Source organism: Electrona antarctica, assembly GCF_951216825.1.
Source record: "Electrona antarctica genome assembly, chromosome: 6".
NCBI lineage: Eukaryota > Metazoa > Chordata > Actinopteri > Myctophiformes > Myctophidae > Electrona > Electrona antarctica.
In genome coordinates this window covers 22,997,251-23,013,906 of record NC_136811.1, presented here as the reverse complement: position 1 = coordinate 23,013,906, position 16,656 = coordinate 22,997,251, and the positions used below count along the sequence as shown (strand labels likewise).

The following is a 16,656-nucleotide window of genomic DNA, read 5'->3' as shown; positions in this document are numbered from 1 at the left end:
CATTTGATAAGGGTATTTAGCCTATTCATTCCTTTCACTAACCAGTAACCACACACTGCAATGGGAAGCAGCAATAAGATTTAATCAGAGTTACAATTCTTCATTGTGAAACACAATTTTTTTTCTTTTTTTACATCATGTTCATATATAGCATCAAATATCTCAGTGAATGTATTTTATATTAAGATAACTCAGCATACTTTTAGAGTTAAGAATAACGGTTAACAAGTATGCACAGGCACTGGTTAATATGTCACAGATATGATAATCCATTATTTACAATGATATGTTTTTCAATATTTTATTAGCACATAGTCATTGAACAGAGTGAAAATGTCCCATGCAAAACATTTGTTTTACAAACTTAATGAGGCAGTCTTGTGTGTCAGTTAATCTGCTAAATTGTGGACTTTTATTATTACTCACTGCACCCTTCTGTCTTTACATTTTTGCACTCAAGAGGAATGCCTTCAATAAATATCACTCGACATGCTATATCTTGGTCCATTAAATATAGTGGATGCATTTACAGTAGATCATGCATGTATCGTTTGCTGCGAATAATGCGAAAAAATTAAGATTTAATTTAGCCCATTCCTACTGTCAAAGCAAAGAAGTAGCTACCTACTGTACCCTATACCTACAGTCCAAAATATTACAATTATGTTATGTTTCAAGTAGCAACAAAAACAAATATTTTGGCTTCTTCTGAAATTAGGCAATACTGGAGGTACAAAGTATTTTATTATAAATATTTCCTCATTTCAAAACATCAACATCAGTCATGACTGATGGTCTCATGTAGTGTGTGCAGCAGCCTACTATCCAACAGTGTGCGGAACGCAGGGGATGGAACCGTGGTCCGTGGGCACCCTGTGCGTGGCACGAAATCCAAGAATGCAGTGCATCCAAAGTTCCAAACAAAGTGGTCAATTGGTCTCTCCTTTCGAATTGAGGTCTTGAATCAACTGCTCTGCCTACAACAGATACATTGCATGGGAGTTAGAGCTCACATACAGCCAAAAATGAATTCATTACTCTGACTAAGATGTGTGTCTTGATGACATGACAAAATCTGTAGGAGTAATATAAGAAAATGGGGCGGAGATTTTGCTCTGGCCTACACATAGGGCTTCCCTACATTGGTGAAACAGTGTTTTGATTCTTGTTGGTTAACTAAAAAGACAGGAGAGCAGTATATTGTGTTGTAACATTCCTTTTTTTCCAATTGATTTGAAGTCTGTCATCATCATCATCATCAACATCATCGTCACTGTAGCATACCCCAGTTGAATGATAGTGTACAATTTGACAGATCTTTTACTGCAATCAATTCTCTGGTGTAACATAAATATTGCAACATAAATCTTGCATGAAATTATCGTAAGAGATTATTTGAAAATTAAAGAAACTTCCATTGTGAATGATACAATAAGGAATAAACCATTAAGTTAAACTTAAAGTTAAATTTCCATGACCTTCTGTACTACAAATGGCACATTATAAAAAAAACATATTTAGTTCAATATCTGCCTGATTTAATTAGTTGCGTACTGTAAACTGACCACAACAAAAGTATGCCAAACTATACATCTATATAGATAATGTATATAAATAAACTGCACAGTACCCACATACATCATTTACAATTATCATCACTAATGTCACACTGCATCCTGATTGCTCAATGCTCAGAGGACCGATATGTATAAAGTTTTGATTGATTCCCCCACGTAAACCACATCACAAAAACAGCATTCTTTCACCTCAAAAACATTGCCCATCTCTGCCCCCCCTTGACACCCTCAGCTGCCGAAACCCTCATTCACGCCTTCATCTCATCCCGACTGGACTACTGCAACAGCATCCTCTATGGCACCACTGCAAAAACCCTCAACAAACTCCAATACGTCCAAAACACAGCCGCCCGCCTGCTCACCTCCACCCACTCCAGAGATCACATCACTCCAGTCCTCCATGACCTCCACTGGCTCCCCATCAAACACAGAATTTAATTAAAAGTACACCTCACCACCTACAAGTCACTGCACAGTGCACAACCTGGCTCCCCCCTACCTCTCCGCTCTCCTCGAGCCACACACACCATCCCGCTCCCTCAGGTCCAGTGACACCGGCCTCCTTGTGATCCCCAAGAAGATCAGGCTCAAAACCTGGGGCGACAGGGCCTTCTCTGTGGCCGCCCCTACCCTCTGGAATGCCCTCCCCAAACACATCTGAGATGCCCCCTCACTCTCCACCTTCAAAACCGCACTGAAAACCCACCTGTTCAGAATAGCATTCCCTAGCTGATGTGATTTTAACTTGTTACATGTACTGTTTTTATTGGTTTTATTCTTATTTTACTTGTTTTTCTAATAAAGTTGTCCTTTTTCTTGTGTGTGTCCCACACACACACATGTAAATGCGTCTTTGGGTATTAGAAAAGCGCTATATAAGTCCCAGATATTATTATTATTATTATTATTATTAAATAATGACAAAACTATGCAGATCTGATGAGGCTTACCGTGATGAACCAATAGGAGTTGAGTCTGTAAAAGATGCGGGACATGAAGCCCAATTGACTTTCAGGTGCTAGGACATGCAGGTGTAGGTGGGTGACAGAACAGAATGGAGGCAAATGGAAGCCAAACCTACAGACAAAAGGGAAAGTAAACAGTATATTGTTGTTGTCGGGTGGGACCATGTTCCAATGGATCCAATGTAGTCATTCATTAAGTCACAAGCTCTACTTTTCATTGATTCAACATTTATAGAATTCACACATACTTAACCACTTACACTATCCCAAAATTTCATAAATAGCTAGCCGCAATTTGCAATTTACAATGGGATGAATCTAGAGTTGCAATACCCTCCATTGACTCCCCACTCATCCAATTTGGTTTGTGATCTGCTTGTCTTAAACAACGTTAAACTCACCAACATTGCAGCTGTAGTCCAAGCTTGAATTATCCTCTTTCAATCTGCCGAGCTTGTTTTTCATAAAAATCCCCCGTAGACATGTTATGAGCTACTTTCTGTCAAGACATCCTCTGCAGGTGATTCTTTTTCTAAGTGCTGCAGTTTGGAAGCACTCGTTTTTGTTAACGGGTCGCGCTGCTGCCTCCTGCATTATGTGCAAATTCGAAACAGGTGGTACGCTGGGCCGTTCAGTGACTTATGACGAGTGCTTCCAAACTCCAGCACTTAGAAAAAGAATCACCTGCACAGAATTTATTGACAGAAAGTAGCTTATAACATGTCTACGGGGGATTTTTATGAAAAACAAGCTCGGCAGATTGAAAGAGGATAATTCAAGCTTGGACTACAGCTGCAATGTTGGTGAGTTTAACGTTGTTTAAGACAAGCAGATCACAAACCAAATTGGATGAGTGGGGAGTCAATGGAGGGTATTGCAACTCTAGATTCATCCCATTATAAAAAAATCTAGAGTTGCAAATTGCGGCTAATAAATAGCTAACATAGCTGATCTACAAGCTGATGCAAGCATGATGACTCAGTGTGAGCTTGTATATCGTCTTTTTCCGCTAAATGTACTGGACACTGTCATACAACAAAGTAGTGCATTACTTTACAAAAAGAGGCATTGTCCCACCTGACATCACTGAGGTCTGTGATGTTGTTTTTCTGTAGGATCTCCTTCCCTATCTCCACCATCTGCTCCACTGGGACACCAAAACACAACACTATTGGGTGAGTTTCCATATTTATGCAGTTATCCTTTCCAAAACTATTTTAACTTGGAGTGTAAGGCCGGTATAGTTACTCTTTAATGCCACTCAGTTGTAACTAAAATAATATTGAAATGTCAGCTATATGCAGTATAAACAACTATTTCATGAACTTTAGTCATCAATAAGTCCTACCCATTGGTATGTGTTCTTTGCTGAGGGTCTTGCAGTTTCCAACATGTTTAGTAGGGACCACCAGGTAATGGTGGGGGGCTCCTGGCTTGATGTCTCTGAAGCAGGTGATTTCCTCATCCTGTGGTAATAATACAGAGTTAAGAGAACTTCGACAAATAGCCTACATACTGTATCAATCGTCATGGCCATGGTATGGACCATGGTGCTGATTTCAGGTCAGTTCAATTTGTAAACATATTATTTATTTTGTTTAAAAGTAAATACAAAAAATGCATATACACCATAGACTGTAAAAAGATATACACCCTGATGTTTCATGAGAGAATGATAATAACTAGACCCTCTCGGACCCCCGGTTGAGCTCTTTTCATCGTTTACCCATAGGGTCCCTTACCATCGGTCCCAAGCTATATGGTATACAGACGGACTTGCCGTCGCTAACGTCCGTGCTGCGCTGTTTGAGAACTCGTGATATGTTTCAAAAGAAGCATATAGGAGCTATAGGAGACAACGGAATCCCATTGTACCGCCTCCAGCGCCGGAACTGGCTAGCTGCGACAGAGCAGATCAGAGGCAGGAACGTAGGGACGCGCAGCTAGCCAACCTGGCGCTGGAGGCGGTACAATGGGATGTCAATAAGGAAGTCAAGGAAGGAAGAGAGAATTTCAGAGCTGCCAAAACGGTCAAGCAAAGATTACAAATACTTAACGGCTTCAGCGCCAAAGGAAAATTTGGTTGTCTCCTATAGCTCCTATATGCTTCTTTTGAAACATATCACGAGTTCTCAAACAGCGCAGCACGGACGTTAGTCTGTATACCATATAGCTTGGGACCGATGGCAAGGGACCCTACGGGTGAACGATGAAAAGAGCTCAACCGGGGGTCCCGAGAGGGGCTAGATAATAACAAACATTCATACATTTGTTTCCGGATCTGAATTTTCTGCCTTTAACAACTAGTAGTAGTAGTAGTAGTAGTAGACGACGACGACAGTAGTATAGTAGTGGTATAGTGGTACAGTTTATGGGCTTACACTGTGAAGAAGCTCCGTGCCCATCTCTTTGTTCACGACTTTGCAGAATATACATTTCTTGCAATATCCTTCGTGGTTAGTGTTTGTTTTATTGGGTTCTGTCTCCGCTGCTGCTGCTGCCATTGTTGTGATATTACTTGGCTGACCTGTGATTGAATTGTGAAACGAACGAACTGTCAAAATGAAGGCTAAAACAGTCGAGTCCAGGTCGAGTCCAGCACTGAAGGGGAGGGCAAACGATTGACGATGTGATCGATTGATATTTTGGACTACTCTGGCCACTAGAGAGCAGCACAGAGACACAGAAAGGCACAGAATAACCTAGCCCCATATGTGCCCTCTCCCTACGCTCATTCAGTATAGTAGTATAGTAGGGAGCGTAGGGAGAGGGCACATATGGGGCTAAGAATAACCATGAGAAAGGCTCGTTGCACATTAATTCATTTATTTTAGAATGTGAATCAAATCCATTTATTCGTTTTGTTTGTTTGTTTGTTTGTTTGTTTTTCATTCATAAAAAAGTATTTGTCAAGTGAATTAATTATGTAATTTGTCATGCAGGCCATAAATCAGAATGCTATTTAGTATTTTCCTATAGGAACTTCTTTAAGCATTTGGGGATTCAAATAATTTGCGACAAAGAAATGATGGGATGGTTATTCACATTGTATCACTTTTTAATAATGGAAACTAGCAGATTTGGGGTGGCGTGTAGGCTACTATTAAAACAGTATCTAGGCCTACTGTAGCTCTGTATTAGAAAATGCCTTCAGGAGATATGGGTCTAGAAGTTTGTCCAAGAAAATACTACTGACATTTTACAGTCTAGGGCTTTTCAACTGATTTTGACCCAGGGACCACCATCCTGAATAAGAGCAACCAGGACCACCAGGCATTGTGTCTGGTGGGTCCAAATCATAGACCCACCTGACACAATAGTGGTGGGGGTTCATGCACCATTCCATGGGTTAAGATTAGTTTATTTTTTCTTCCTTGTTACTCACTATCACTAATCACACTATCACTAGGCTACATTAATGAGTTGTACAAAAAAATTAAGTTCAAAGCATTTTATTACAAGTAAAGAGCAGGAATATCACTTTACAAGAAGCACAACATTTGTGTTGTATACAGCCACATATAAATGCATTACAAAAGTATTTTTCCCTGGACCAAGCAGGACAGCCCAAGTCCTCTCAAAATATAATTTACATGCAAACAAGAAACAAGCGTAGTAAATAAAAGTATGTTTGTTTGTTTACAACAAAAAAAAACATGCTTTAACATGGTTCAAACTTCAAACCACAAACTTTGACAGTGCCAGCACTGCATGACAGATATTCAAACACAGGAAGCACAGACAAACAGGCGCACTTTTCTCCACCCTGGATTTATTTTGTTATAAAAATAGACATTTAAATAAAATTATGGTTCAATGACCATTAATCCCTGTGTTGTACTTTGTTGTACAATTGTACGCGTGTGTACAAAAAATCTTCTTCACCAGCAGCCTTAGGCTATCTTAAGCACTGAACATTCAAACTATTGTCCCACGGGACAAAGATAAAGGTACATTTATAGATATGTATGATGTTACATGGATATCTTTGCAGATAAGGGAAAACCACACTTCACCCAATGTTTCTCTATTTGATTTGGGGCGTATCTATGGCTCTTAATATATTGCATATGTTTCAGAGGAAGAGTGAGCACTAAGGAAGAGCGGGCACCTCGATGTAAATGGGTATTTTTCCCCAATGTTAAAAAAAAAAAGCTGTATATTTGCTAAATGGTTTTAAGTATCTAATGTAAAGTAGGCCTATACATGATTAGAACATGCTTGAACATTCGACAATTGAGGTCTAAAATGTATACAAGTGCTACAAATTGCAAAAAAATCACACCCGTGTGAAGTGAGTGGTGCAACTCCGTGTGAGGGGGGGGGGGGTTCCAGACCCACAGGAACGCACCCAGGGTGCCGGCCCGATTCCGGCGAGCCGCCCCGTGTCCAAAACGGTTGAGAAATGACAGAGTTACCGTGTGGGGGTCCCTCTACTGTACCCTGTACTGTACTGTACTGTACTGTACTGTACTGTACTGTACTGTACTGTACTGTACTGTACTGTACTGTACTGTACTGTACTGTACTGTAATGTCACTGTACTGACCCACAGGAACACACCCAGGGTGCCTGCCCGATTCCGGCGAGCCGCCCCGCGTCCGAAACGGTTGAGAAATGACAGAGTTACCGTGTGGGGGCCCCTCTACTGTACCCTCTACTGCACTGTACTGTACTGGCACACCCGAAATCACCATATATACAGTTAATATGTGCATGTGTGTGTGTTAGGTTGCGCACAGGTGGTGAAATACAACCATGCTGTTTTCGTGCTCAGACGCACCCAGCCGCCCACCCACCCACCCACACACATAGCTCCGTAAGGGAGTGGTTGCACAACTTAAAAACCTGTGTAGCCAAGCAGTCATTTTGGGCATAAACAAGAAGTTGAAGGGTGCTAACTGATAATGATAATACCATACAAGGTAAAATCATGTAAATTGTAAATCATGTATAGGCCTATTACTTGAGACCCCACATCTTGTAACCAAACCACACTTGACACTGGTATTGCTCTGAGAAGTTAGGCAGAAGCTAAACGCATCCAGGCCTGATGCAAGCTTTGAAGCGTTTAAGTCTTAATTTGAGCTTATTTGTACTCTCTCTCTTCATTTCTACTCAGTTCATCCTCCATTCATTCTGTATGGTCCAGACTTCGATGTCTTGTATAGTGAAGTCTTGCTGTGTGGAAAGAGGTGGGTTGTCGAAGGTGGCACAAGTGGAACTGGAACCACGGTACAAGTCAGCATCCAGCCATAGACCAATGCCAGTCCTACAAGCAGAGCAAGAAAATAACGTATTATAACCAAATAATCTTTGAAGTGAAATAGTAAGGTAATTATTTTATGACCTTATAAAGTATTTTTGTAATCATTATATGGCAGAGATGATTACTGATTAGGGAGCTACTGTATGTGTTATACATTTCTGTATCATATACATTTTAATGCAAAAGGCAATAAAGCAGATTACTTACCCTCCTCCACCAATCTGCAGTGCATCTGAATGGCCTCTCACAAAGTAAGAGTTTTCCTCAGTCCATCTGTATGCCTGGGCGAGAGGGACAAAACAGCACTTAAAAATAGCGCGCACCAAAATTGCATGCATGTTCAAAATTATAATACCTAATACAGTGACAGTGATTGCAACTTGTGTGTTTGTCAAACATTTCAGCATTTACTGAAATTTCTATTCTATTGGCAATATATTCAGTTCTCCCAGTTTAGTCACCTTTAGACAAGCTAAACCATATTCTGCCAGCAAGACTCGTCTTGGGACTTCCCACACCAAAGTTGCATATTCCATTCCAGTCTTACCTTGAAATCGGGGTTGAAAGTGTAGAGGAAAGTCTCTCCTGTTCCATAGCAATATTTACTGACTTTGAACGGGTCAGAGGAAAAGGCTCCAAACACCTGCGAGACAGAAGGCTCTGGTTAGTATCTACAGTAGCACTGCACTCACGTCATCAAGAGGCGGACAGTAATTCGACTGACATTGCTGGGAAGCAGTGGTGGAAAGTAACATTAAGTAAATTTACTCAAGAAGTACTTTAAATACCTACATTTTGAGGTATTATTTACTTTACTGTATTTCCAATTCTCATTACTTTTACTTCTACTCCACTACATCTCAGAGGCAAATATTGTACTTCTACTCCACTACAATACTTTTGAAATTTTTAGTTACTGGTTACTTAGATTTGTATTATTATTAAAAAATCACACCCGTGTGAACTGAGTGGTGCAAATCGCCCCCCCCCCCCCCCCCCCCCCCCCCGTGTGAGCTTGTAGATCTGATATTTTCAAAAATATATATATACATTTTATAGTACATTTGAAAACTTGTGAAACGGGACATTCTGCAGTATAGTACTTTTTACTTTGGGTACTTTTTGTACATTTTGATACCAATACTTTTGTACTTTTTAAATCATTTAGAATTCCGGACTTTTACTCGTAACAGAGTAGGCCTACATAGTAAAGAATGTGAGTACTTTTTCCACCACTGCTGGGAAGGGAGCGTGTGTGTGTGTAAAGACAAAAGGCAGACACCAAGAGAGAGAGGTATGCCAACCTTCTGATGCACGTCTTTGATGACCAGCAGGACAGGGCTGTCGAGGTCAGCCATGTTCCTGTACAGTGTCTTCAGACTGCTGCCGTGGAGCGCAGTGCTGTAGACCAGTTTCCATGGATACCCCTGGGTTCTGGCTGGCAAGTGGTTGGCTAGCTGTTTATACAGGAAGAATGGATTAATCAAAATGTTGATGGATATGATAGTAAGAACATTGGTAGATAAAACCAGTTTGATGTAAGCCAAATGTACGGCTACACTTAGAAAAAACTAGCGTACTGTTGCTAGTGTGCTATATTTATAGCCGCTATACAACCTCACAACATTTGTGAGCTTTGCTTTGTGAGCTTGTAGATCGTCTATTTTTGGCTGCTGGCCTGGGGTTCAAGTGGTTCAACTATAAAAGCATAAAAGCAAAAGCAATTTTCTCTTCTTTTTTTTTCTTTTTTTTGGAAAATGTATATACCCCCACCCCCCCGGTGGGGGTATATACATTTTCCAAATACCACTAGTGACTCTATTAGTGACTCACCGTCTCTAGCTGATGGTCATTCAGTAGCAGGCTATCATCTCTTAGGACAGGACGGAGTTCGTCAGTTTCCTCCGGTTCAGACTCCTCTGTGCTACTTGTGATACTCTGACGATGTTTGGATTCCTTCACGTTGATGATCTGAGGGGTAAAGACAATGCACATTTTAAACAGACACTTGATTTATTTCTGCAACCATGTATTCATAATCCCACTTTTTTTGCAAAATAGCAAAGATGGCAGACCTAAAAGCTCTCAACGCATCACATTGCCACATTGCCACGTGGCGGTGGTGGTTCAGGGGTAGAGTGGCCGGATGGGAACCGCAAGGTTGCCAGTTCGAACCCGGGCTTAGAGTTAGTGTCGAAGTTTCCTCTGTCATTGGTGTATGAATGGGTGAATGTAATGCACAATCTCTGTAAAGCGCCACGCTATATAAATGCACCATTTACATTGCAATACGTTGTGAGCTTGAAGTGGTCACTTTTTGCTACCATTGTTGTTTTTTGAGGGGCCCTATATACAGGTTTAATGTTTGTTTTTAGTTCAATGTTTGTTTAAAAAACGCCATTGACAAAGGGAAAATTTACGTCATCTTGTCCCTAACACAACCATTAAAGACAATAAAGAGAATTTAATGTTTGTGTTGGCACCGTTTGTTTTACATAACCATTACATCACCTAATCAACATGAGTTAGACTTTAATATATTAGCGGCAAGCGCCCCTCACTTCACACGGGTGTGATTTTTTCAAATTAAATGACGCCTCGGCCTTGCCACAAATATTTTAGGAAAGTTATCCAATATGCTAAAAGATGTAGGAACACCCAGAAGAGGTAAATGGATGAATGAATGAATGAATGAATGAACAAATGAATGAATTTACACATACAGTAATACACACTGTACACTATAGGCTACACACACAAACACATCTTTCAAGCTGGACAGAGAGAGTCAGAGTAGTCCTACCTGAACATAAGGCTCCGAACCGTGATTTGCAAAATAAAGCACCCTGATATTGGCCGGTAGCATCCTCATCCTCATAGTTTTTTGATCTGACTCTGACACTCACATTGCCCTGCAAGCACCATTTTTATCTGATAACCCCACCTGTTTGTAACCGCTATTCTAGCACTGAAAAAAAGCAGCCATCCCATTGGTCAGGAGCACTGCAAGAGGAAGGCGTGTTGGTTTAACGGTGCGGGGAGAACGTGGTTTCTGTTCACACAAAACAGGAGCTTAGAGGGTTGGTTGGAGGAAGTTATGGCCATAAATAGGTTAGGAGAGTAGGATTTCCCGAAGATACCTGGCAAGTTGCCATTACATCACGGTTGTGATTTAGTGTCTCCTTCATGATTGTATCTTTCAAGATAAACAGACATCCAACATACAGACATGATTTACAAGAATACACAGCTAAAGAACCTTTAATGTGTTTTCTTTCATACATAAAAAGCATACTCATACTTTTTTCAGTTAGACCAAGGTATACATAATAGTATATAGTCGCTGCTTTATGAGTGGGTGACAAATAAACCCCTTACGTACACATAGTCATATTCATGACAAATTGGCCTATATTAACCCTATACTACTGTAGATCTGCTGTTTTCGACAAATGTTCACCTATTTCCACCTATTATGACATGCCATATAAGGTGCATGTGATGGTGTCCTCACCTCCCAGTTGTTGTTAGCAGAAGGGCTGACAGGATTTCTGAGAAGCAGGTTGATCATGGCCTCTTTGTCTTTCTTCACTACCAGATAGCGCTTGTTCTTTTCCCTGATGAGGTAGTGGGGCTGGCGATGCTTCTTATGACCTTTGGTGTAGATGGCAAAGAACGTTTTGATGTGGTCCACACTGCAGAGGTAAACAGACAGCATTTATTAGTTATAGCATTCTATTATACTCCACAAGCATGCATACAGACCTTAAACAGTAAGACGCCTGAGGGCGAGAAGCGAGCACTGGCCAAGTGGCCGTGTCTTGAGTGTACAGGGTTTGATGAGGTCATATCAACATATGGATTGTCAGAACAGGTCAGCTCCATATGGAGATCTAAGGGTGGCTTGAGGGTACAGGGTTCGCCGACTGCCGGACGCGGCTGCACTAATAACTTTGGGACGGGCCCGTCTAGAGTTTAAATGGACAGGTATCAGTCAAAAGGGAGACATCGAAGAGGAAGGATTGATGGGGAAGAATCAACTACGGAATGTCAGAACAGGTTCTGACATATATCCATATACTAATATTGATGACATCAGGGATCTCCATATATGGTGATGTCACGTGATGTCACGAGACCTGGGCACCATATACTGTATGGGGGCTTTCCCCATGTATGGGGATTTTGAGTGATACACTGACAGGAAATTCACGATATATTTAACTGTGACCTTCGGTCGCAATAAGGACTGTGAAATGAAATGAGATTGGTAATTCTTAAGTGAGAACACGCTAATATACTGTATGAGGTGGGCTTCTGCAGACAAATATCATGGTACAATATGAACGGTGATGCAAAGAGGTAGAGCAGTACTGTACCACGCCCACTCAGGCAGTAATAACATTTGAATCCCCATGCAGTCAAACATAACTGTCATCATCATCATCATTATCATCGTGACCTCCATCATTGTAGGCTACAAGTCAGCCTAGTCAATTTGTACAATTTTCAAAGATAAGTTTGGTGTTGAATTTGGAATAATTCAACAAAAATACAACACTTGCAAAAGAATGGCAAATACATACAACATTTGAAACCATATCAAGCCACTGTACTGACAGGCCTTGACATGAAAAGTGCGAAAAAGGAATGTGTTTTGAATTCTTTATGAAAGTAATCATTACTGCCTCTCTACCAAATGACGCCAAAATACAACACAGCTAGTTTGTAACATTGTTATCATTTCAAGTCATCTTTAAATATTTCCCAGTGTATGACATGCTTTCCTGGACACATCTACTGTGGGTTAAATCTGCAAAAGTGAGTGTATGAGTACACCTGGCTTTCAGGTTTACATACTCTAAGGGTAATTAAGTAGTAGTAGTAACTGAATATAGCAGTAAAAGCAACCAGTGAGTAAAAGGTTTCTAAAAGTAATTCTGTCTGCCTGCCTGCCTGCCTGTCTGTCTGTCTGTCTGCCTGCCTGCCTGCTTGTCTGTCTGTCTGTCTGGCTGTCTCACCAACCCTTTACCATACAAACACGCACGCACGCGCGCACGCACACACACACACACACACACACACACACACAAACACACACACACATTTGAATACTTTTATTTTTTTTTCACATTTTTTTCACACACACACACACACACACACACACACACACACACACACACACACACACACACACACACACACACACACACACACACACACACACACACACACACACACACTTGTGTAAATTAATCATCACACTGATATTCATCTATCCAGCAGACATATCCTTCAATATTAATAACAAAATGATTGGCTAACATTAGAGTACCAATGCTAGTGCCTTGCCATTATTAATGATACTTGATGGGGCTGACCCCGGTCATCTTCCATGTCATTAAGTCTCTATACTTACTCTCCAATGCTGTAGGCAACTCCCATGGCTGGAGAAGAGAGAGGTAGTGGAGTAGAAAAGAAGAGAGAGAGTGGATGGATTTGAGACACTCAGGCAGCGTGTCTAGTTTGATCTCTGCATGGTCGGTCTTTTATACTGTAGGACAGGTCATGACTTGAGATAAGCCCCTTGGACAATAACCCCTCCCTTTCTCCTTTACAGCCAAGGCTAGTGCATATTCACACAAGGATTTCACAATGATAAGAAGCCAAATTTGGTGACATATTAACTTGATCTGCTGTTTCTCTGTCCTTAGAAGTAGGTTGGCTGGAGTTAAGAAATTTACTTTGTCAAGGCAATGTCTCAGGGTGGGTGAGACAGCCTGTTGGAAAGACAAGTTTGTCTGTTTGTCCGATATTTTGTATTTTTATTGTCTAGCATCATGACTCCCCTTGCGACAAAATATGTCATTTAGAGTCATACTGTATGCGATCTGCAACTGGTTGTGGCCCACATCAAGTCACCTTTTGACCAATGTGAGTTTTACGCCCCATAGCGCCTTTCCACATGCATATGATACATTTTCTGTGTCTGCTACAGGATTTAGTCAGTATCTCTTCACAATAATGCGCAATAGAATCACATAATTGTCTGTGTTCTCTTGTGGGCCATTAAGATTAGGTTAGATTATTATAATGATTTAGATTAGGTTAGATTATATAATGATTCATTTATTTATTTTTACTCTGCTTTAACAGGCCGTTATTGCTTGCTACGTTGATTCTAGTCCCTGCCCACACAGGTGAAAGCTGGATATGATGAGGAGATGTTAGGATCAATAAGAGGCCATAGGATAGGTGTAATCAATATAAGATAGTTAAATACATGAGTATAAGCATGTGTGCGCATATGTCTGTCTGTCTGTCTGTCTGTCTGTCTGTCTGTCTGTCTGTCTGTCTGTCTGTCTGTCTGTCTGTCTGTCTGTCTGTCTGTCTGGCGTGCGTGCGTGCGTGCGTGCGTGCGTGCGTGCGTGCGTGCGTGCGTGCGTGCGTGCGAACAAATTCCCGTAGATAGAGTTCAGATGCAGTGAGTTGCACTCTATTGACATTGTTGATTATAATGTTACAATGTTGATTACTATTACTAATTATCTTGTATGATTATCTGACTGTTTTGTAGGCCTACGGTATGTCTACAGTATGTCTTTATTTTATTATTATAATATGTCTCATTGTCATGTTTATGTCCTATTTTCCATCTGAACATAATTACAGACCTTCATACTTTTATGTAGTTAGGCAATTGGGAGTGATTTACTTCAGTCATTGCTGCAGAACTTGTTTCACCTCTCCGCCACTCCAAATCCTCTTTGTCCAAACATGCCTCCATGCAACCACAAATAGCATAGGACTACAGTAGGCCTATGCCACAGTAGCAGCCAGCATGCCCACCTCTGTAGCGAGCGAGACAGCATGGTACAACACATTGACAGACTCAGGCAGACTCAAATATCAAGGCACACGCGTGCTTAAACATGTACACAATCAGATCAGGATCATTTTTTGTCATTCACTATGGATTTTGCTGTGAATGTGAGCAGCACACACACTTTGTATGCATAATAATAATTAGTGAAAATAGCCAATGGTTTACAACTTTACATTCACCAAGTAATTTCGCACAAAACATGCACATGCCAATAATAGGGACGCTAGAGTTGGTTAAACTCAAGATATACTACAGTTTCGTTTTTGGCTCCAATAATATGCACTTTCACATAATCTCAACATGCAGTACAGAGCTGATTGCCAGTACAACATGACCTCTGAGTCTAAACTGAAGACATTGATTATTTTAACCTTCCCAGCAGGCTATGATCATGTAGAGGCTATTGTCCAAACTTAGCTCTCCTGTGTGTGTGTGTGTGTGTGTGTGTGTGTGTGTGTGTGTGTGTGTGTGTGTGTGTGTGTGTGTGTGTGTGTGTGTGTGTGTGTGTGTGTGTGTGTGTGTGTGTGTGTGTGTGTGTGTGTGTGTGTGTGTGTGCGCGTGCGTGCGTGCGTGTGTGTGTGTGTGTGTGTGTGTGTGTGTGCCTAATTATGTGCCTGCATGTGTATGCTATGCACACTTCCTAGCACACGTACTATATGCATGCATGCATTCATGCACACCTAGTTATAGCCCGTAGGTCCCAGCATTCGCCAATCAATTCCCACGTGTGTCAATCAATCCAAGAGCATATATAGCCAGAGCAGAGTTCAGTCAAAAGTGTATTAAACATTAAAGCTCTATATTATGATAATAGCCGAATCAGAGTGTTTGTTTGTTCAGTAAGTTCAGTAAGTTTGGTCAGTCTCCAACAGAAAATACATTTTCAGGTTACAAATGTAATCCAATCAGGAGAGAGAACCACACAAAGATCATGTATCAGCTTCATGTTTGTAGTTTTCCAGTTCCTATCTTCTCTGCTTATTTACATATAGTGTCACGGTCTGTCTGTCCACAGACCATGTCCCCACCTTGGCCACTCCCATTCATTTCCACCACACTGCAGTCTCACTTAAGGCTCATACATAGTCTGGACTTTCGGTGCTGAGGTGACCACCGAACTACAATTACAATTTCAGCTCCGGTGGTCAGCTCACCACCGGAGCGGTGGTCACCTCACCACCGAAAATCCAGACTATGAATGAGCCTTTACACACCTGTGTCCAACTCCCTCATCAGCCAACCTGTGAGTGTGAACTCTTTGCTATAATCAACCTGCTCCCTATAAGACTGGACTCTTTGCAAACACTCACTGTCAGTTCATAGCTTGTTGTCTCCACCAGGCCGAAGGCATGGGGAGAGAGTATGTTTTGCTCTCCGTGTGTGTGTGTGTGTGTGTGTGTGTCCGACGTCCGTCCGTCCGTTAACAGCTAATCTCCGGCACCGTTAACCCGGTCGATGCCAAACTTTGCACACACACTCCCTAGATGCCAACCTGATCTGCCCCAAATTCTCCAGAACAGCCTGTTATAGCGCCACCATGAGGCAGCTTTTCACCATTTTTACCTATAACTGCACCGATCTGCGTGAAACGTTGCATGCACAGTTGCACACTCCCTAGAGGCCAAGGACAAACCTTTGACCTGCATTTTTCACATCTGCCTTTTATAGCGCCACCAGGAGGCTGACTTTTGTAAAACACATTTATTGTTATTACTCCTCCAGAAATCCCGCAAATCGTTACACAGTATCTCTATAGTCATCTGTCCGATATTTCATATTCCATCGTAACATTGGCTTTCAAAGTTTGCAGGATTGGCCTGTTTTGAACAAAAAGCCTCTAATCATGAACACAGCGTGCAATTTATGTGCAATCTTTCGCACACTTTCCTACTAGGCTGAGGAATATATCCCACCCTTTTCACATTGGCCTGTTATAGCACCACCAATAGGTGGATTTTT

At 41.3% G+C, this 16,656-nt stretch overlaps 2 protein-coding genes across 2 annotated transcripts; both read right to left on the bottom strand.

The window, feature by feature from the left end:
* Positions 1 to 725: 725 nt before the first annotated feature.
* On the bottom strand, positions 726 to 5,143 carry hint3 (histidine triad nucleotide binding protein 3). The gene is made up of 5 exons (XM_079502673.1): positions 4,924 to 5,143; positions 3,891 to 4,008; positions 3,620 to 3,689; positions 2,528 to 2,654; positions 726 to 977 (listed from the first exon to the last, which is right to left on the bottom strand). The coding sequence occupies exons 1-5, from the start codon at positions 5,044 to 5,046 to the stop codon at positions 930 to 932; spliced, it is 486 nt and encodes a 161-aa protein (XP_079358799.1). The 5' UTR covers positions 5,047 to 5,143; the 3' UTR covers positions 726 to 929.
* A 2,366-nt stretch (positions 5,144 to 7,509) lies between these two features.
* Positions 7,510 to 10,692, bottom strand: ncoa7a (nuclear receptor coactivator 7a). Its single transcript, XM_079502810.1, has 6 exons — positions 10,615 to 10,692; positions 9,645 to 9,782; positions 9,116 to 9,268; positions 8,359 to 8,454; positions 8,019 to 8,092; positions 7,510 to 7,814 (listed from the first exon to the last, which is right to left on the bottom strand). The coding sequence occupies exons 1-6, from the start codon at positions 10,687 to 10,689 to the stop codon at positions 7,661 to 7,663; spliced, it is 690 nt and encodes a 229-aa protein (XP_079358936.1). The 5' UTR covers positions 10,690 to 10,692; the 3' UTR covers positions 7,510 to 7,660.
* Positions 10,693 to 16,656: the final 5,964 nt, after the last annotated feature.